The sequence below is a fragment of the Muscardinus avellanarius genome, assembly GCF_963383645.1.
Source record: "Muscardinus avellanarius genome assembly, chromosome: 4".
In the NCBI taxonomy this organism is placed as follows: Eukaryota; Metazoa; Chordata; class Mammalia; order Rodentia; family Gliridae; genus Muscardinus; species Muscardinus avellanarius.
This window is the reverse complement of record NC_137789.1, coordinates 134,247,780-134,270,169: the sequence shown is the minus strand read 5'-3', so window position 1 is coordinate 134,270,169 and position 22,390 is coordinate 134,247,780. Positions and strand designations below refer to the sequence as shown.

Genomic DNA, 22,390 nt, shown 5'->3' with positions numbered 1-22,390 from the left:
CTGGAAGAGCCGACTGCCCCCACCCCGCCGTGGCTTCGCAGAGCCGGGAGCCTATGGCGCAAAGGGACATGCTCCCCCGACCCTCTCTCTGCCTTCTGGAAGAAGCGAAGCTGCAGGACCCCTGCTGCAGGCACTGGCCACCTCCTCAAGCCGATCCCAGCTTTAACCAAAAGCTGTGGTCCAGTTTTGCTTTGAAACCAAGAAAGGACAAAGGAAATCTGGCAGTTTTCTGTGAGTTCTGAGCCAGCCCTACCTCAGGCCGGCTGTGGAGACATGCTATTTTCATTTTTGTAAAAATAAAGATTGTTTGCAGATCTGGTTCTTGATGGGCTAAGGCCCTACTAGGAGGCCCCAGGGAGATAGAATGGCAGGTTCAGACTCAAGGACGTGTATACTGGGAAAAGACAAGACTGGCATTTTGGCCCTGTGTCCTTCACAAAGGCCTCCTGAGGACCACCCACCGCCCACTCTGGGGGGGTGTCACCCCAGCCCAACACATGCCCTTAGCAACACTGATAAGTCTTTTGGCTTTTCACCCACAATGTCTTAATATCCCATGCTCTGTTCCCAAGGCTCCTGCATTTTTAAAACGTCTCCCTTGCCTACACCTACCTTAGGGAGTTTCTTCTGAGCCACGTCTGTTAAGCCAAGCTGGCACGAGGCCCTTCTGTCCCGACTTCCTCCACGTTTACACTCAGGTTGGGGAAGATGCCCTCTTCTCTCTTTAGGCAAAAGGCTTTATGTTGATGTTTCCCAGGATGGAGAAGAGAATGTCACACCGGCACCCTCTGTAGGTCAGGAAGGCCTGGGGGCAGGCAGCATACAGAGGTAGACAAAAGGACAGTCCATCTGCAGCGACTCAGAATGACTTTACTCAGGAAACAAGGACATGAACAGGGGCTAGAAGGACCCCAGGCGCCAGTTCTGGGGGACTCTGGTTCACTCCCAGGAGAAGAGGCTGCCCTGTGCCAAAAGGCCCACGCCTGGACATCTCTCAGTACCCTCCACGCTGTGGGTGCAGGGCTGGGGCCAGCTACTGCGTCTTACAGTCCCCATCACTGCCGTGAGCCGTCTTTACCCTCTTTAGCTCCTTCTGTAGCTCTGACTCAGCCGCAATGACCTCCTTTGGTTTCTGATACTATGGATAACCAGAGAGAAGACATGAGTCAGTTACTGTCCCCCCTCCTTCTACGTACTTCCACTCAGGCTCCCTCTACTCCCCTTGTCACACAAGGAAATTGAGGTATACAGGGCTGAATGATTTGCTCAGGTCAGGTGGCTGAGTAGGAGCCAACCTTGGACCAGAACCCAAATCCTGAGATTCCCACCACTTTCCCAGCATCCACTGCCCTCTTCCCACTGTGAACTGTGTGTCCCTGGACTCCTTTAGCTGGAAACAACTGTTCTCTGGCAAGCAGACCTGGGGCTGGGGCTGGGGCTGGGGCTGGGGGATGGGAAGTGGGCAGGGAAAGAGGAACTTCTCCCCAGTGTAGAGTTCAAGAAGTCTAGGAGACGCTTACAGAGATTATCAGTGTGCAGTTGGCATGAGCAGAGCTCAGCAAGGACTCATCCAGAGGTAGCTGGTATCTGTCTAGGTCAGGAATAGAGAACTTCTTGTAGTACCTGTAGGGACACCAAGGGGGCATGTGGCACTCAGGAGACCCCGACACTCAGGCACCAGGCCCTTTGGCACCAAGCTTCTACACTGCCCCACCATCTTCCAGAGAAGAAAAAGGTTCAAATGGCAGCGTTTTAGAGGTTGGCGTCATGGAAAGAAAAGGATGCCAAGCCTTCTGGAGGGCAGGACACTGTGATTAGACCAAGGATTCAGGCAAGGATGGACTCTCAAAGACAGGCAGAAGCTTTCTAGAATACATGAGATCAGGCAGCTTGGGCCTCCTCTGTGCCCCAAGTCTCATGGGGACCCCAGCAAATGGGACATGGGTCCTAAAGAACACCTAGGGTTACCCCCAAAGCCGGGGCCCTGGAGTTGCCATTTATGTGGGACTTCTGAAGGCCTCTACTACCTTTTCCTCTTTAGGGGTCTTTTGAGGCCTTGTTAGCTTGCAGCTACTTATATAAATCAGAAAAATTCATCCACAAGAAGAAAACTGCCTGGGATGACAAGCCACGGGACATGGCAGGCGCTGGATCTCCAGCTCTGGTTACCTTGTTGGCTCTACCGCACTCCTCTAATTTCACACACCATACTTGGTGCCTGTTATCTGCAGGTGCCAGGCCAGAGATTAATTTCCTTTTAGTAAAAAAACAAAAACAAACCCCCCAGCAAACAACACCAAGCCTGTAATGAGAGTGACTGGACTTTGTAGGGAATTTGACCCCTTCGCCAAAGAGGACGTTCCAGCTCAGAAAGATGAAACGCCTTGCCTGCTTCCACAGCCAGTTGTCAGTGGAGTCAGGGTCAGAGGGAAGATCCTTGCTCCTGGTCCAATGCTTACTAAGCCAGAGCACAAAGACAGGGCCCACATCTCCAATCCTGGGCCCATTTGGCATTTTTCTTGGTGGAAGTGTGGCCTGGCAAGGCTTTCACAGAGGGTGTGTGGGCTGCGGAGGGAAACACCTGAGGCAGGTACAAACAGTGAGGGGCCTGCAGAGGACGGGCTTTTAGACTTCAGAGGGGCCTGGTCCTCCTGGTGACAGCTACCCTGAGTCCACTTCAAAAGCCTCGATGCCCTGAGGAAGCGGAGTTGACATCAATACAGCGCGCTCTGCCCGTCCTCCCTGCCCAAATCCCTCGGTTCAGCAGAGGCTCTGAGGCCCTCTCCACTCAGGTTCCCCACTCCCCACCAGGGTGCTGGGACCCACGGCAGGAAAAGAATGTTTACTTAAAGGCTGACAGTTCAAAAGGAGTGGGGGCTGGGGGGTCCTAATGGCACCACAAGTTGCTTTCTTTTCCAAAGCTCTGCCCCAGGGAAAGGCAATCCATCTGCTTGCAAGGAGTGGAATGCCTGCCCGTCCTCTTCCCAGCCAGCCCTGCTGAGGGCGCTTCCTGGGGCCCTTGGTCTGGCCAGCAAAGGTGGCAGACACTGATAATAGGGGGGAGTCAAAGGTTAAACAGCAGAGATTAGGTGAACACAAAGGCTTGTTAGGAAGTGTTAACATCTTCCCTGCAAATATACACAAAAAGCAGAACCAGCCCCCCCACCCTACCCCAACCACTTCCCAGGTTGGGCCAGTGGGAAGGAAAAAGAATCTGAGGGCCTGGCTCCAACCCAATATCAGAATCAGAAGGAACTTAAGGTGCATGACTGTCCCCTTCCCAGTCTGACTCCTGCCTGAGGAGGCAGGCGCAGCGGCTCACTTGGTCTGAGTCTATTGTAATGAATTTAGTTCACTGGATCAGGCTAAACAACTTCTTAGAAGGTCCTGACAGCCAGTGCTCAGGGAGTGGGGGTTTCCGCTGTCCTTCCTCAGGGGCAGCCCCTCTGCTCAGCTCTTCCTCCAGCCTTGGGGGTTTGCCAAGGCAGGAGCTGCACTTGACTTTCTCACCAGCACCTGGATAAAAGAGGGACCCATTGTGCTTCCGGAAAAGTCAGAATGCGAATGCTTAGCCGCAGGCAGCTCTGGGTGGCAGCAACCGCACCCAGGGTTCCAGGCCCTGGGCTGTGAGCCGATCTAAGGCTGAAGAATCAAGGCCATATCCCTGCCTGTGGAGACCTTGTTGTTTCTGCTAAAAGCTAAACCTTACAACAGGGCAGCTCCCTGGCTTCCTGCAGATGCCAGACTTCCCATCCTCACTCCTCAGTGTCTGTCACAGCCAACGAAGGGGACATCTCCCTCCCTCCCTCCGTCCTCCCCTTTCTTTCTTTCTTTTGTGCTAGAGATGAACCCAGGGCCTCACACATGCTAAGCACATGCTCTACTACTGACCTATATCCTCAGCCCTGAGATGACATTTTTTTTCCTTCTTCTTTTTTTGTGGTACTGGGGATGGAACTGAGGGGCTTTCTACCTCCGGGCTATACTCCCAGACCTATTTTATACTTTATTTTCAAACAGGGTCTCACTAAGTTGCTGAGGGCCTCACTAAGTAGCTGAGGCTGGCTTCGAACCTGTGCGATCTTCCTGTCTCACCCTCCCAAGTGCTGGGATTACAAGCGTGCGCCACCATGCCTGGCCTGACATTTTTTTCTTAATGTGTTTCCTCTGCATATCACTGGTTCTAAATACATTTAATACTCAAAACAGTCCTTTCAAGGAAGGTGGCACTTGTCTGTAATCCCAGTTCCTCGGGAGGATGAGGCAGAAGGATCACATGTTCAAGGCCAGCCTGGGCAACTTAACGAGACCCTATCTCAAACAAGGGCTGGGATGTAGCTCAGAGGCAGAACATTTCTGTGTTCAATCCTCAGTACCACAGGGGTGGGAAAACCACTCTTCAGCTGGTCACTTCTATTATTTATCTATTGCTATACTAGGGATTGAACCCAGGGGCATTCTACCTCCAAGCTATACCCCAGCCTTTTTTTAAAAAATTATTATTCTTTATTTTGAAACAGGGTCTCATTAAGTTGCAGAGGGCCTCACTAAGTAGCTGGGGCTGGCTGTAAACCTGTGATACTCCTGTTTCAGCCTCCCAAGTACTGGGATTACAAGCATGTACCACCACGCCTGGGTTTACTATCGTCTTTTACAGAGAAAGGAAACTGAGGCAAGGAAATTACATATGTTGCCCAAGTCACAAAGTTAGTCGTATATGGAAAAGCTCTTAAGTGAATTACAGCCATGTGTGGTCGCACAGGCCTACCAGTACTTGGGAGGCTGAGACAGGAGTATCACAGGTTTGAGGTCAGCCTCAACAACTTAGTGAGACCCTGTTTCAAAATAAAGAATAAAAAATAGAACTGAGGGTGTAGCTCAGAGGTAGAATGCCTCTGGGTTCCATTCTCAGTACTGAAAAAAAAAAATTAAAATAGAGCTGGGGGTGTAGCTGGGAGGTGGAAAGCCCCGAGGCTCAATCCTCAGTACCTCAAAGACACATACACAAAGTGAATTCCCCCAAAAGTGCTACACCCTCCATCTCCACATTCTCAGGCAAAGGAATAGAGTCCTGGTCTAGATCCCTGCAGCTGCCTAAGGACGGGGCCAGTGCTGGGGAGGAGGAGGCCTAAGGACGGGGCTAGTGCTGGGGAGGAGGCTGGACCACCTCGGTAACGAGCAACCCTCTGAAGGTTCCCTGGGCGCTCGCTCAACACCGCAGCGCCCATCCTTCCCGAATGCCCACGTCCTCAGGAGACTCAGGTGGGCCCGGCATGGTGGCACCATCTGTAATCCCAGGACGTGGGAAGCGAAGGCAGGAGGAATGTAAGTTTGAGGACAGCCTCAGCAAGCAGTGAGAGTCTCATTAACTTAGCGAGACCCTGTTTCAAAATAAAAATTAAAAATAGGCCTTGGGGGAGGGGTATAGCTCAGAGGTCGAATGCCCTGTGTTCAATCCCCAGTAACACACACACACACACACACACACAGAGATTCCTGGCCCTGCCTGTGATCCTGGTAGCCACTTAACTTACAGGCTTCAGTCTCTCCTTTTAAGTTCCTTCCTCAAATCTCTCTTCTCCCTGAGCCTAAATGAAGATGCTCTTCATTTAGGCTCTTTCAGAAATGGCCTTCTGCCTCCCACGTCTCCCTACTTTACCCTCCTCACGAAGGGGACAGGAAGGGCACGGGGCCAGCCTTTGGTACAGGGAGCCCTGCAGGAGAAGACAGCAGGCAAATCTTTCCACGCCTCAGTGCTCTGCGCAAACCCGTTATCTCACCCTCCACTAGCCGGCTAGCCTCACAGCGAGCACACATGCACACACTCAAGGCCCTCAGAGTCCTCGAATCCAGACTGTCCTGAGCTTATCTGACCACAGAATCCTTTCTTCTAGTGATATCCATTAACACCTCCCTTGATAGTTTCATTGATCCAATTAGCCAAGCTCTCTGCAGGCCTCAATTTCCAAAGAATGGTTGAGGGCTTGCTTTAGGCCAGCCATTGTGCTGGGTGGTTACTATGCATCTGATTCCATCAAACCCCATCCATGAGGCAGCCTGGCTCCTCTGAGGACGAGCGAACCTTGCCCCCAATGCAGTTAGGAAGGGAGGCCAGACTAAACCAGCTGCTCTTCCCCGCCAGGGGGCCAGCTCCAGCACCCGGCCCATTCCACTTACAGTTGCCAGTTTCTAGGGTGAGGCTGGAACCTCTCTATACATTCTATCAGGCCGGATGGTGCCGCACAGAGACCCTGGAATAGCACGTCCTTCCCTGCACAACTTGTCCCTCACGAAGACGGAGGCCAAGACGTGACCCACTAGAATTAATTCCTTCAAGAACAGTGGCCGACCTGATTCTTCAGGACCAGGCAGGTACCGTCGAATTAACTGTCTGGCTTGGTCAGGAACCACATTCTAGAACTGGGGCAGGCATTCACTGAACCTGAGAGAGGCTGACTCAGAGAAAAATGCCACAGTGTGGCGGCCGCCACAGACGCTGGGCACCCAGAGGAGCCCGCTGGCCCTCCTTTGGGCAGGCCAGTCCATCGTGCTCACGTTACACGTACATTTATGTAATCACGAAGCTGTAATACTAGAATAAAAATACGTATCCTGCCCACCTCCGGCTAGTGTGATAATCAGAAGAAAGCTTTTAAAAGTTTCTTGAAAATATTAAACAAAGGAATAGGCACTGAGTCTGAGTAGTGAGAGCAGAAACGCCACAGGCTCGGGAGGGGCCTGGCTAAGGTGCTGGTGCCTGGCGGGGCTGAGCCACACTGGGACGCTGGATCAGAGGCTCAGCGTGGCACCCCAGCCCTCCTCTCCCCTCACACTCCAAGGCTCCGCTCCCATCCCATCTGCCACCCTCCCCAGCATTTCAGAAAGGCCCGACCCCTGCCCTTGGTGCTGGACCGGCCTCTGGCCAGGGCGCTCCTGGGCAATAGCGCCACCTACGGCTGGATGTGCACAGGAGATGGGGCCCCGAGGATCTGCCCGCAGATGAATTTTTGGTGAGCTAGCTAGCCTCTCTTCTCTCACTCTCCTGTAATCACATTTCTGCCTGATATCTGTATTCGACAGTGACCTCTGGGGGACAAAAAGGAGGCAGCAGCCAGCTCCACAAAGTGCTAAGCTGCAGATTCAAGTGCTATCAGAAGCACTTTTGTTCCCAGTTTGGACCCAGGGCCTCTTACGCCGGGGAATGCTTGCTGAAGTACGGAGTTTGTTTTCCTACAGGCAATTTCTCTGTTGTCTGAAATTGCTAAATTCCACTTTAGGCACTGACTCCTGTTAATGATGAGAACAATAACGGGAATAAACTGCCTTTTATCTGAGGGCTTCAATGTGCTTTCTAAACGCAAACCCTTATTATTATGACTTTATATTTATAGACAAGGCCCACTGCAGAGGCTGCTGGCTGCATGTACAGCAATAACCCTGAAATTAATTCATTCATCTTCACCCCTTCCCCTGTCCCCTTAACCCTGCCAAAGCGATGGGGTATGGGGGTCATAAGAGGAGGGCAGAACCCAGGGCTGCGTTGGGGGAGCCTGGGAGCTGCCCTACTTCCCCACCAGCCTCTTAGGTCTGAGGGAGAGGGAAGAGGAGACTGGCACCACACCACACCGCCCAAGGAGGTGGACAAGGAGCTGGGTCCTCTAACTGCATGTAAAGCAGTGTGGGCGGAGGCTTCTGCACAGGCTTAGCACCCCATGAGACATGTCGGGAAGCTTCACAGCTGTGGATAGGCAACTCAAAAAACCTCCCATTTTGCCAGGCGCGGGAGTAATGTAATCTAGTACCGAGGAGGCTGCGATAGGAGGATCACAGGTTCAAGGCCAGCCTCAGCAAGTAACAAGACTTTCATCAACCTAGTGAGACCTTATTTCAAAATAAAAATTGAAAACCAGGGCTGGGCGGGTGTAGGTTGGAGGTAGAATGCTCCTGAGTTCAATCCCTAGTATCACAGAGAAAAACAACCCACCTTCCATCTCGATGCCTAAGTTATTTCATGGGAGTCACCCCTCACACACACTGTAATCTCTCTGGCTCAGGTCAAGACTGAGTCACTGCAGGGCTCGTCTCTTCTCCTGCGACTAGCTAGAGCTCCAGACACCCAAGCGTGATCATCTTGGAAATGGTCTTGGCCGCCTTCTGCCCTTTTGTCCAGTTGGCCTCCCCCTAGTGGACCACAAGAAGTTGAGCACCCCTACTGACACAGAAGGCCAAGCCGTGCCTGGTGGCACAGGTCTGTAATCCCAGAACTTGGGAGGCCGAGACAGGAGGATTGCAGGCTCAAGGCCAACTTCAGCAATTTAGTGAGACCCTGTTTCAAAATAAAAAATAAAATGGTCCTGGGGGTGTAATCCAGAGCTAGAATGCCCCTGGGTTCAATCCCCAGCACCATATACACACACACAAAGCAAAATGGCAGACTTCTAAGAGAGCTAAGCATTTTTCCATTGTCCCTAGTCCAGGGAAGGACCCAGGTTACCGCTGCCTGGCCCAGCACTTTCAAGTCTTAAAAGTGCCCCCTCGGACGGGTGTGCCTTCCCGGCCATGGCTCCCCGCCAGCTCTGACAAGTGTCGTCACCAGGCCAGGCTCCCCATGGACTTATCAAGACACAAGGTCGGGGTCATAACAACCTTACAGCAAAACTGCCTGAGGACTCAAGTTCTGGCCATGTGATTCCCTCATTCTCTCATCCACTCAACAAATATTTCTTGAGTCCCAGGATGTACCAGGTGCAATACTAGACACTCCCCCTCCTCAGAGAGGAAACCCTTCCATTTCAGTGTCTCTGGTTCTACCGTCCTCCTCCCTCAGAGATGTAGGGAGGAGGCTGCTCCGCCTTTGGGGTGAGAAAGTCTGGGACCTAACCCCACTGTACCTCGCTCACTCCCAAGCAGACAGGGCCCATCACACGACTCACTTTTTGTTGGTCGTTCTGATGATGATACAGCGCTCCTTCTGAGCCACGCAGACACTGTAGACATCTTTAGGGTAGGGGAGGTTTCGAATCCGCCACTGGAAACTGGTCTTGGTATCCTTGCGCATGAAGATGGGCTGCAGAAGGCAAATCTAACTCAAGGACTCTTCTCGGGGAAGGGTGGGCAGGGGCTCGGCCCGCGGCTCTCCTCCCAGCTCCCGAGGCGGCGGCTGCTGGGATGTCCCAGGCTGGACGCGCGCCCTGGCATGACTCTTCATAGGCACAGAGTGTTCCGGGTGGGCACACAGAGACGAGGGGTGAACACGTCATGGTCCCAGCCCCGCTGGGTTGGCAGCCCCTCCCAGCCCCCGCAGACACGCAGACAGACATACGTTGGCGTTGCTTTCCTTGATGAGCTCGGGCCCCAGGCTCCCTGCTCCGGGGGGCGCTGGCTCTCCCACTTCAAGCTGCCACTGGCCCAAGGCGCCCAGGGCACTTTTCACTCGCCACTTCCTCACTGGGGAGAGAAGCAAGCAATGGGATGAGGGGGAAGCGAGGGCCTCTGCTAGGTCACGTGGGGATGGGGGCTTTGGGGCCTTTAACTGGGCCCTGTTCACCTAAGCAGGGGCCACACATCTCAGTAGAGCCCGTCAGTACTAGAAAGCCTACAACGTCAGCATCTCATGAGGGCCCAGACAAAAAGAACTGAGATGACAGCCTGAGAGGAGCCAGGCAGAGTCAGGGCGGGGCCTGGTGGCGCACGCTTGGAGGACGCGGCAGGGCATCTTGGACTTGCCGCCAGCCTCAGCTACGTAGTGAAGCCCTGTGCAACTCAGTGAGACTCAAAATAAAGAATAAAAAATAGGGCTGGGGGTGTAGCTCAGAGGTAGAATGTACCCGAGTTCTATTCCTAGTACTGCAAGAAATAAAAAATAAAATAATTAAAAAAAATTAGTCCAATGGACATTACCTGGCAGGGATTTTCAGGACCCACTCGGCCCTGTCCTGGTGACAGCCACGGTGCCGCTGATCACTGCGCGGCAACCTTTCCCCCATTCCCTTCCCTCCCTGCTGTTCTTGGGATCCTGAAACTGCCAATTGGGGTGCCGAACAGTGCAGGGAGTGCACGATGAAGACCAGCAGCCTCTGCAGCCGCTGCAAGAAGCCGAGCAGCTCAAAGTGCCTGGCGTGCTGCCGCGGCTGTTCCCCGCCTGGCGGCTGAGCGCGGGCACCTCGCCTCGGTCCCCAGCACTGGGCCAGGGGACCATTCGCCTACAGACCTTCTGAGCGGCTGTGCCAGCCCCACACAACCTCATTGCTGGGAGGCGGCATGCGAGCCGAACAAAAAGGCAAGCTGTAAAACAAGAATTTTCCCTTGAATATGTGCTTTTATAAGGTCTGCTGCATTCTGCTGTGTGATTTTATTACATCTTAGGGACAAATCTTCTCCCTAGAAACACATTTCCAAGTTTGTAATGAAAATTAATAAGGTAGAGTAAAACTTGGAAATATGCTTTATAGGCAACTTTTTCCCCCCACAAATACTTCCTTAAGTGAATGGACTGTGACCAGGAGTGTATTCAAATCCATTCACTGTAATACGTCACTTAACTGGAAGCCAGTCCTCTGAGGCCTCGGTCAGTCACAAATACCCCTGGCCAACAGCTTCCTGTGACAAGATCCATGTATCCTACAGGCACACAGGAAAGGCACAATGCCCATATTTCTTAAATGAGAAATATCATTTTTTCCCTGTCTGTTCACCTTCAACATTTGCCATTATTTTATAGGGACAGAGGCTAAAAAATACCTGAGGAATGGAGAGAGAGAGAGAGAGACCAGTTTGTGAAAATCACAGGTAAAATTCAGATTTCCTAATTCCAGTATTAGTCTGTAAGTGTTCAATAAGCATATGCAATATTATGAAAGGTTTCTTTAGCTGTGTGTGTGTGTGTGTGTGTGTGTGTGAGAGAGAGAGAGAGAGAGAGAGAGAGAGAGAGAGAGAGAGAGAGAGAGAGAAAGGAAGAGGACTAGGGACTGAATCAAGGCCCTCATGGATCCTAGGCAAGTGCTCTACCACTGAGCTGCATCCCCCCCTTCTTATCTTTCTGAGATGGGGGTCTCACGGAAGTGTCCAGGCTGGCCTCAGACTTGGAATCCTCCTGCCTCAGCCTCCAGAGTAGATGCAGTTACAGACATGTGCCACCACACCAGGCTGGCCAGCCTCCTTCCTTCCTTCTACTCTTCCTTCTTTCCTCTTTTCCTTATACTGTGGACTGAATCCAGGGGGATTCTGCCTCCAAACTATATCCCACCCCCTTTTTAAAATTAAAAAATGCTTGAAATAGAATCTCTTTACATTACTGAGGGTCTTGGTAAGTTGCTGAGGCTGGTCTCAACATGCAATCTTGTCTTAGCCCCCCAAGTACTGGGACTACAGGCATGCACCGCAATGCCTGGCTACCAGGCTCTATTTCTTTTTATACTTTGTCCTTTGAAGGCTAAGATTCAATCATCTGAAAAAATACTTAGGAGGAATACCTACCTATCTGGGGTTGGAGAAGTGAGATACCTCTGTAACCCTGAGTCATGGTAAAAAGCGGCCGGCCCCAAGACTTCCCGTCCACTCTGAGGAAGGCCTGGTCTGGCACAGAGACCTTGCCGAGAGTTCCTCAGGGAGGAGGATTCTGCTGTGGCCTCCTCACTTTTGACCTCAGGCCACGTAGCCACAGGAGTTTTGGCGCTCGTTCATTAAAAAAGACACCTTAGGAACTAAATTCTTTATTAGAATGCAGTGCAGAAGGAAGTTTCCCTCTTCAATCCCTCAAGAGATAAAATCTCATTCTTTCCATGCACACGGGCAGGAGCACACATGTGCAAATACACTTTGTCTTATCTTCCCTGTCCCTGTCTTTGTTCCAGCTCAAGGACAGCTCCTGCGGCAACCGAAGACTGCTTCCACCTGCTGTCACTCTGATTCGATTATCCGTTAAACCCAAACTGGTGTGTGCGAGGCGGCTCCCCGGGACGCTGTCATCTCTTCCCAGCTGAGCCAGGGCCAGTCCTTGGGAAGGAGACTTTCAATGACCCTGTAAAGGGTCTGACAGGGAATATGGGAAGGAGGCAGTGCCTGGGGGCTTTTTCCGAAGTCAGCAGGAAACAGGCTGATGTCCTAGACTGCTGAACGAGGCCCCATCTTTCAGGTGGGCTGGAAAGTGGAGGTCCTGAAGGCCTCTTTCCCCAAAGCTCCAAGGCCTGGCCCACTTCCAATGCGGATAATTACATTCGCCCTCCCTAAATACTCCCCGCAGCTTAAACTGGATGCAGGATTCTTCTTTTCTGCCCTAAAACACTGCAACATTGCTATGTGGCTATTAAACAGCTGCCGCGGCCCATCCCTGAGGAGGTGAAGGGAATCGAGTGGGTCATTTATAAAGCCGCTCAAGTGCCCGGGGATGAAAGTGCTCAGTACCCTCCAATGCGGCCTGGGGCGGTGAGGCTGGCGGTCAAATACCAAAGCAGATTAAGCGGTAATCCGAATGTAATCGCGGGGATGGCCTGCCCTCCAGCCTCTGCTCCCCTGGACCTGCTGTGTTCTTCTGGGGCTAGTTTGATGTTCCGATCATTGTTTGGGGGCCCTTCACTTTTTTTCCTCTATGAATACATACAGCATTCATTGTGGGGGGTGGGAATGAATAGCCCTGAGAGGGTAGAAAAAAGATGACACTAACATGCTTATTAACACTGGCTAGAGGAACTTTATCCCAGACAGATGCACACCTATTGCAATTCTTCCTTTGTAAATTACTTTCTGAGCTTCAATAACAGAAAGCTGTTTGGCCAATTATCAAATTTGTAGAATTAATTGGAAAAATGGAAACTATGACGGACAAAAACCATGTCGGTATTTTACTTTGTAGTAGGCACAAGCAAAAGCCGTCAATGGTCCTGGGATTTTTTAAACTTAAAACTCAATAGCTGGGCCCGGTGGCATGTGCTTATTGTCCTGGCTACTTGGGAGACTCTGGCAAGAATCACTTGAGTTCAAGGCCAGCCTGGGCCAAACAGTGAGGCTCCATTTAAAAGAAAAATTAATAACGAACAGTGTTTTGCAAAGGCAGCTGGGTGGGGACGGGGTGGGTGGTGGAGGAAGAAGCAGACCCACCACTCGAGCTGGGGCCCACCCGCCGCAGTGGGCGCCGCATGCTGCCCTCCAGGCACCACGCAGATCACAGGGAGACACGAAAAATGTGGTAAGGACAGGTGCAATGGCACACGCCTGTGATCCCAGGTACCTGGGACTGGGAGGCTGAGGGAGGTTTGCTCTTCGGAGACTAACCTGAGCAGCACAGAGACTCTATCTCAAAAAAAAAAAAAAAAGTTACTGAGAAGTGAGGAAAGTTGGATTTAAATATTCTTAACTTCCAACGCTGTGGTATTGTGCACCAAAGCATGGGCTTTAATCGGACAGAACTAAGCTTAAGTTTCCTGGTTTTCTGGCTCAAAACCAACCACCAACCAGCTATGTAATTCTAAACAAGGTGCTTAACTTTTTTGAGCTTCCTTTTTCCAACTCTAAAATAGGAGGGACAACAGAACGTGTGTCCTAGGGCTTTAACAAAGATGACGACATGAGGTTATTCATGTGAAACACCTGGCACGGGGCCCAGTCAGAGTTGAGGTGTTACTGACATTCCTGGGTGAACGCTCAGCAAGCGCTGCTCTCCCACAAGCTGTCCTCCTCCACTTCTGCTTTCAAGAAAAGGGGGTTAAGCGCAAGCTTGTCATCCCAGCATCTGGGAGGCTGAGACCGGAAGATCGCGGTTTGCGGACAGCCTCAGCTACCTAGTGAGGCCCTCTGTAACTTAGACCTTGTTTGGAAAAAAAAAAAAAAAATTGGGCAGAGGGTATAGCCCGGAGGTCGAATGTCCCTGGGTTCCATCCCCAGACCACCCACCCACACATATATATAAAAGGGAGTGCTTGGAGGCCGTACTTTAGTGCCCTCCTGCCACCCAGAGAAGTGACAGGTTAATGTGGATACTGGGGCACCAAGTGACACAAAAGAGGGGATCTGGACTTGTTTTTAATTTTAATTTCATCTCCATGCACCAGAGAGGCCTGGCGTTTTATTTGTTTGTGTGTTTTTACAGCCACAGCAGCAGTAGCTGGCTTATTTGTTCTGCGTGGAGGAGAGGCAGTGCTGGGGCTGGGACAGGAGCTGCGGCCATCCCCGCCTGGTGTGGTGGCAGTTAGCCACGTGACCCCTGCCTTCATAACTCCTCCCCTGTTAGGCATTCCAAGGCTGTCACCCCGGGGACACTATAAATTACAGTGCATTGTGAGGATATTACTACTGTATTGGTTTCCATTGAATCAGTGTCATATGCTAAACACATCAAGATTTTTAATAGCACCAGACTAAACCAAGTGGGACCAGGCCCAAGCAGCTCATAATCAGAAGGGCTCAACACTCACTCCTTGACTGAACATGCGCAGGGCGCCCATGGCGAGACTGGAGACTAAGAGAATGCAAACCAGTGTAATCCATGTTGTCGGTTCTGGACATTTATGAACTGTCAGGAAAAGGGAAAAAGAAATTCCCTCACCAATACAACCTGTCGATCAGGCCCAGGAAGAAATTAAAGTCAGGAATAATGACAAGAAGATAACCCAGCCCATGATTCCACCGCTGGTCTTAGCATTTCAGGTATAACTTAATAAAGAAACCAGCCCCAGTGCTGACAGCCTTCGGCCCCAGGTCACAGAACCAGCCACCTAGCTCTGGGAGTCGGTTAGCAGTGCAACCTAGGAACACAGAACGGAAAAATCAAAGAATTCCCAGAAATCCACGCGGGAACCCTTCTCTGTGACCCTGCAGGAACAACCTGACAAGGCTGCAAATGCAGAGGGTGCCCTTCCCTCCTCCCTCCCTCCCTCCCTCTCTCTCTCTCTCTCTTGGTGCTGGGGGTGGAACCCAGGGGCCTTCTACCTCTGGGCTATATACACTCAGACCTATTTTATACTTTATTTGGAAACAGGGTCTCACTAAGTAGCTGAGGCTGGCTTCGAACCTGCGCGATCCTCCTGTCTCAGCCGGGGATTACAAGCGTGCGCCGCCACGCCCGGCTCTCTCTTTTCTTTGTAGTACTGGGATTGAACCCAGGGATTTTCTACATCAAAGCTACATTCCCAACCCTATTTTATTTGCACTTTGAAACAGGATCTTGCTAAGTTGCCGAGGGTCTCCGTAAGTTGCTGATCCTCCTGTCTCAGCCTCCCAAGTACTGAAAATACGGGTGTGCACCACCACGCCCAGCTCAAAAGCACCTTTCTATCCCTTTTGAGTCCGTCTTCAGGATGAGGGTCATATTTAATAGTGTCCTCAGAGGCAAAGGCAGAGCTGCTGTCTTTGATCTTTGCTTCCTCCTGATATGGCTTCAGAAAACAAAATATAGGTAGTATACACTTGTAATGCCAGTACTTGGGAGCCTGAGATGGGAGGCTGAGATGGGAGGATCACAGGTTTGAGGACAGTCTCAACAAGTAATGAGACTCTCATTAACCTAATGAGACCCTGTTTCAAACTAAACATAAAATATGGTGGGGGATATAGCACAGAGGTAGAATGCCCCTGGTCTCAATCCCCAGTACCACAGCAAAAGGAAGGAAGGAAGGAAGGAAGGAGAGAGAGAGGGAGGAAAAAAAAAGAAAAGCATGCCAGGGAGCCTGGGTTAAGCCTGCCCTTGCTCAAGAGCGTCGCTCTGAGGGCCTCGGTCTCCCCAGCCCCAGCTTCTGTGTTCCCTCACTCCCAAGGCTCAGATCAGCCCCAAGCCTCCCTATGGCCCAGAGCCCACAGACTTACCAAGCAGTTCACTGGTCTTCTCATCATATTCTTCTGCCATTTCCTTCCCGTCTGGGAACAAATAGTGCACCTTCCTTCTTCCTACACACAAAACAGACAGCACCTTACCCCAAAGCCGCCCCTGGCCCTGGCCCTACCCCAGAAACAGCATCAGCCTTGGATGCTGAGAAACCCTGCCAGAGCCTCCCAGAACTCCTGGCCAATCATCACCCACCTTACTATAAGACACATATGTTCTAAGACACTTGTTTTTAAAAGTGGTTGGGATTGAACCGGGGGGCACTGTACCTCCTGTACCTCTGAACTATACCCCCAGCCATTTTTATTTTTTATTTTGAACAGGGTCTGGATAGGTTGCTGAGGGTCTTACTAAATTGTCAGGCTGGCCTCAAAGCTGCAGTCCTTCTGTTTCAGCCTCCCAAGCATGCGCCACCATGCTGGACTAGACTCACTTCCTTTCTGAAACTTTCTCTGTACGTGTCTTTCTTTGCCATGCCCTCTCCCAGCAACAGTGCCATGCTTCTTCCCATCTGTGAAACTCTTCCTAATCCTTTATTTTTTTGCAGTACTGAGGATGGAACCCAGGGGGCATCCTACCTCTGAGCTATTCCCCCAGCTCTATTTTTTATTCTTTATTTTGAAACAGGGTCCCACTGAGTTGCAAAGGGCCTCACTAAGTAGCTGAGGCTGTCCTCGAACGGAACAGCAATATGTCTCAGCCTCCTAAATGCTGGGATTACAAGCGTGTGCCCCCACGCCCGGCCTTCCTAATCCTTTACGCTCCAGCTCGAAGGAAGGCCACTTCCAGTGGGAAGTCCCCCATAACTATCACCTCCAGCCACCTCAGAATTATCACTTCCTCATTTGTGTCGCCTCCTGCTATATTCACATGCGCAGTGGGCTTTTATCAAATACAGGGACACTGTTAAAAGCATCAGACACGAATGACAACACATGCCTTTCTCTCCCTATTCCCCCAGTTCCTAAAGGCAAGCGAGGGTGCAGGACTCTGCTTCTTCCACACCTCCCTAGGCCACTGCTGTCCAGAGCCATGTATTTTCTCCCGACAACGCACTTTGGCTATGGTCCTACATCTCCTTGTGTGATTTTGTCCCTCTACTAGACTGGAGGGACTTTATCCTCAAGCCCATTGTTTTCTGGAGAGTAAGAGGACCTGGCATTTATTAAATGAACGAAATAATGATGGAAAGAACAAATAAACACTGAAGCACTACTCTCTGAAAGAGGCCCTACTCCTCTACCCACATGGTATAATCATAAGATATGTAATTTACTTCCAGAAAGACAAAAAGGTGGCCGGTACCCAAAAGACATGTGCATCTACACAAGCCTCAGGAGTAAGGCCCTAGTGGCTTCTTCCTGTCTGACTCCTCTGGGACACAGTTCCCTGGAGTCATTCCTTATTTGTATTTCAGGGAAACACCCCCAAATTTGCATGGTCTCACAGTAGGCCTGTAGGCTCTACCACCCTTAATCACGTAGACAGTTCACAAGAGCTGAAAGGAGTTTTCTTGTCAGAAGAGGAGTACGAGATGCAGCCTGTGAGAAGCTGAGTGTCTGGCCTGACCATCTTCTCTCGGTGTCCAGTCTTGAGTTCAGGCAAGATGTGTTACATATTAACAACTGAGCACTTTATGTGTGAGTGTGTGTGTGTGTTGCTAGGGATTGAACACAAGGGCATTCTTCCTCCGAACTACACCCCCAGTCCTATTTTTTTTTTTTTTTTTTTGCAGGGATGGGGATGGAGCCGAGGGACATTCGACCTCTGAGATACACCTGCTGCCCAATTTTTATCTTTATTTTTGAAACAGGGTCTCACTAAGTCGGCCTCACTAAGTAGCTGAGGCTAGCCACAAACCGCAATCCTCCAGTCTCAGATTCCCGAATGCTGGGATTACAAGCGTGTGCCACCATGCCCGGCCCCAGTCCTATTTTTTTTTTTTTTTTTTTTTTTGGTGGTACTGGGGGTGGAACACAGAAGCTTTCTACCTCCAAGCTATACTCCCAGACCTTTTTTTATATTTTATTTGGAAACAGGGTCTCACTAAGTTACTGAAAGCCTCACTAAGTAGCTGAGGCTGACTTCGAACCCGTGCGATCCTCCTGTCTCAGCCTCCCAAGTGCAGGGATTACAAGCATGCGCCACCACACCCGGCCCCAGTCCTGTTTTTTTAATCTTTATTTTGAAATGGCCTCACTAAGTAGCTGAGACTGGCCATGAACTTCTGAATCTCCTGACTCAGCCTCCCAAGTACTGGGATTACAAGCGTGTGCCACCACGCCCGGCCTTTTTTTTTTTTAAAGCATCTCACTAAGCTGTGGAGTCCACTAAGCTCCTAAGGCTGAGCGTGAACTGCTCTCCCCCATCTCAGCCTCCCAAGTACTGGGATGACATGTGTGTGCCATCATACCTGGCTACATATTTTATTGAGTTTAATTCTCACAATTATCCCATCTGTCCCCATTATCTATATTTCACAAATGAGGAAAGTTAAACCTTAAAGGTCATGAAATTTGTCTGAAATCATAAAGCTAGGAAATGATACAGCCAGGCCTAAACCCATTTGAGGCCAAAGTCCAGGATCTAATAACTAATGTGTATACTAAATACTTAAGGTTGAACACTGTTTCCAAGGTTTCTAGAACATTTTTCTAGCAAATGACCTGTCTTATCCCCATATCCTCCAGGAGGGCACATCTGCAGTTTGACAAAGCACATTCATAGACTCAATATTGTATTATATTTTGGTTTGGAAAAAAAACCTAACAATATCATTTTGTGATGCTACCAATAGAAGAACTTAACAGCATCCTGGCTGATAAAATATTTGTCTAAATATTGGCCTAGGACCAAAGGCAGTGAACGTAGGCAACTGCATAGGTATATGTACTCTCACGTCCAGGGCAGCATTATTCACAACGTTTAACAATAGTTAAAAGGTGGAAGAAACCCAAGCATCCGTCAACAGATGTGTATATGAACAAAAGGTGGGGCGTGTGTGTATAAATACATCGGGAGCTGGATATGGTGGCACATGCCTATAATCCCAGTACATGAGAGGCTGAGACAAGAAGATCACAGGTTCAAAGCCAGCCTCAGTAACTTAGTGAAGCTATCAGCAACTTAGGCCGTTTCCAAATAAAAAACAAAATAGGACCGGGGTGGGGGTGGGGGTGGGGGTAGCTCAGACGTAAAATGTCCCTGGGTTAAATCTCAGCACCACAAACAAAAAATAAAATAATAAAATTCAGATATTTATTTATTTTTAGTTAGTTAGTTAGTGGTACTGGGAATTGAACCCAGGGGCTTTCTACCTCCAAACTACAGCCTTATCCCTATTTTATTTATTTGGAAACAGGGTCTAAGCTACAGGAGGGCCTCACTAAGTAGCTGAGGCTGGCTGCGAACCTGTGATCCTCCTATCTCAGTCTCCCAAGTACTGGGATTACAAGTGTGTGCCACCAGCCCAGCTTATTCAGATTTTAAAAGGAAGGAAATTCTGACATGCTACGACATGAACAAACCTTGAGGACATTATGCTATGTGAAACGTCAGGTGTGACAGGACAAATAGTGCATGAATCCAGTGATATAAGATTCCTAGAGTCGTCAAATCCCGTAGGTAAAAGCAGAACGGTGGCTTCCAGGAGGGAATGGGGTTAGCTTCAGAGTGCCACCTGAGGAAGACGAAGAGCTACTGGCAATGGATGGAGACACCTGCACAACAAAGCAAATGCACTTAATTCTCCTGAACTACACACCCAAAAATGGTATGTATTTTTTAATCACAATGAGAACAGAAACAGCCAGGTGTGGCCGTGCATGCCTGTAATCCCAGCTACTTGGGAGGCTGAGGCAGGAAGATCACAAGTTCCAGCCCAGCTTCAGCAACTTGGCGTGAGCCTATCCCCAAAGAAACAATAAAGAAAGGATTGGGGATATAGCTCAGTGGTAGAGTGCCTTGGGTTCAACTCCCAGTATCACACACACACACACACACACACACACACACACACAATCTCCTATGAAATAATGTCTAAAATCTTCTGAGAGGCATATGCCCCAATTTACCTGCAATTTCTCTTCATTTCCCTCCATTTCCCCTCCTTGAGCAGAGACACCCTTTCATTTACCCTGTATCCTAGCACCTGGTACAGTACCTGACACAGCACAGGTGGTTATGACTGACTGAGAAAATGCCTTCACACCACTGAACCCTTGGTTATTCCTCACGCCTCCATGTGGGTCACTCTTCCTTCAGTAGCCAACACTTAGCAAACACCTATTCAGTCCTAGGACCCAGAAATATCACCTCTTTGTTGGATCTTCTTCCTCCAAAGAGAAGATCATTTCCACCCTCATGCTCTCCTAGCACTTTCTACAAAATGTCACTGTCCCTTTAAGACTCACTATTATGTATTTACATGTTATTTTTTTCCTGACCTCTGTGAACTCCTAGAAGAACAAGTCTTTTTAAAATCTGATCTAGTCCAGAGCTTGGCACACAGTAAAAAGCTTCCCTAAATGTAGAACAAACAAGCAGATGAGCAGCTGATTTGAGTTTCCACAAACTCCAGGCTTCCCTGATTGGCCTCTACTGTGGATATGAGTCCCCAGCTGTTAGCTTTAGAGCCTCAGGAATTTGGACTTATCCTGGCTATCGTGTGGGGCCAGGAAAGGACCCCAAAGCACAAGAGTCCCTACAGTGGCCAATCCTAGGGTAAGTAAAAGCCAGAACTCCAGCCCGCTGTGCTCACGCTCCAGGTACAGCCCTCGGTCCTTGTTCTAGCGCCCCTAAAGACCTGAGAACATTTAGAGATTCACTTTAAAACATACAGCTGAAAAGGATCTCAGAGAAAACCGTAAGAGCCCACTCTTTTCACTTTACAGATGAGGGAAAGGAAGGTCCACAGAAGTCAAGTGACCAACTGGAGAGCCAGACGTTGAATTAACTGCAGAATGAACTAGAGTCGAGGTCTCCAGCCTCTCTAGGACACCCGGCTGCCATCAGCAGTTAGAACCCTCAGACTAAGGTTCACTGGAACCCGGGTCCAGACCCAGCTGTACAGCCGCTGGGCATGGTGGCCGCATGTCTAGAATCCCAGTACTTGAGAGGCTGGGACAGGAGGATCACAGATTCGAGACCAGCTTCAGCAACTCAACAAGTCAGTTCCAACATAAAAAATTAAAAAGGGCTGAGGGTATAGCCCAGAGGTAGGAAACCCCCTGGGTTCAATTCCATTACACAACAAAAGATATGGCTGGGGGAGCTGAGGCTGTTCTAAAACCTTCCTGGACTTCAGTTTCCTGGTCTGTAAAATGAAGTGGAAAACTATCAGCCTCTAGAGACAGCAGTGAGAGGCTAATGAGATAATGGATGTGCAAGGAATCATTGTGTATTAGCGAAAAAACTCTGAGCGGGGCGAGGTGGCGTGGGGAGTAGACGCGCTGTCCAGGGCCAGGGGTTCCCCGTCCCGTCATCTCTTTGGATCTCAATCTCCTCATCTACAAACGCAGGAGCCGGCCTAGCTGACCGCCTGGGCCCTTGCCCGGGGCGCCAGCGCGGGCGGCCGGGCCCTGGGGGCAGGATGAGAGGGCTGGCTGGGGCCTTGAGTTACCATCCTGCAGCAGCGCCGTCTTCTCCGCCGCCCGCAGACTCTCTAACCAGCCGGTCACCGCCATCTTCCCTCCGAGTGGCCGCGCGCGGGGCCGCTGCCATGGCAACTGTTCCGCCGAGGGTCACTTCCGGATGACCCGGAAGGTGTGCTGGGCAAGTCCCCCTCCCTCCCACGCCCTTCGCGTGCTGTCATTGGGTCCCCCGGTAAGTAGTTTATTCCTCATCGCCGGGTGAGGACCCCGGCCCGGTGTAGACCCCGCCGGGGAAGTGAGCCTGGTGGGTGGGGAGGGCCTCTACACCCGCGCCCGGACACCAGCCCTCCCCCGGCCCCCGGCCCCCGGCGGGGAGCCCCTGGCCCGCGCCAGCTGCGCGCGGCGGGTGCACACACCTGCCTGCGTCTTCTCCACTCCCAGCTGCGAGACCTAGATTCCCCCAGTCGCAGAGGGCGCCCACACCTGCTGCGGCCCGGCCCCATCTCCCCGCAGCTGCGAGACCCAGCGCCCCATGCTGCGAGGCCCGCGCCGAGCAGGTGCAGCCGGTTCCCAGCGCACCCTAGAACCTCCTTCCCAGATTTTCCTCTGCGAGTGTACTTTAAGGGGTAGAGATAGATCATGTGGGGTGTATATGCAAGTGCCCTCCAGTCTCCACTCCTTTGAGAAGATGAAGACCTCCTAAAGATGCAGCTTCATTTCTAGCCTGGTGTCTTTTTGGTAAACGCTTTGGAAGTGGGGTGCAGCCAGGGGCCACTTCTGCTGAGTCTTCAGAGCAACCCCTCTGAGGAGTGTTATTGTTTCCTACCCCGCAGAATAGCCCAATATTCCCACCTTTTTCCATTTCGCCACCCTTCCCCAGTATTCTAACTTTTGAATGGCTGGCAAGTGCAGGGCTAGGCTTTAACTACTAAAGTTTAATTGGGCTTTCCAAGACCCTTGGGAATTGGGCTGCGGCCCCGAGGCC

The 22,390-nt window shown here is 50.8% G+C and overlaps 1 protein-coding gene across 2 annotated transcripts; it reads right to left on the bottom strand.

The window, feature by feature from the left end:
* Nucleotides 1-1,033: 1,033 nt before the first annotated feature.
* On the bottom strand, nt 1,034-21,498 carry DPCD (deleted in primary ciliary dyskinesia homolog (mouse); the record flags this gene model as incomplete). 2 transcript variants are annotated; one of them, XM_080694680.1, is made up of 6 exons in its annotated part: nt 1,034-1,138; nt 1,521-1,623; nt 8,934-9,067; nt 9,323-9,447; nt 15,796-15,876; nt 21,435-21,498. In XM_080694680.1, 6 exons carry the CDS (start codon nt 21,496-21,498, stop codon nt 1,034-1,036), a joined length of 612 nt encoding a protein of 203 aa, XP_080550806.1. The 2 variants fall into 2 exon arrangements, with proteins under 2 accessions (XP_080550806.1, XP_080550807.1); XM_080694681.1 differs by having other exon boundaries at nt 1,521-1,587.
* Nucleotides 21,499-22,390: the final 892 nt, after the last annotated feature.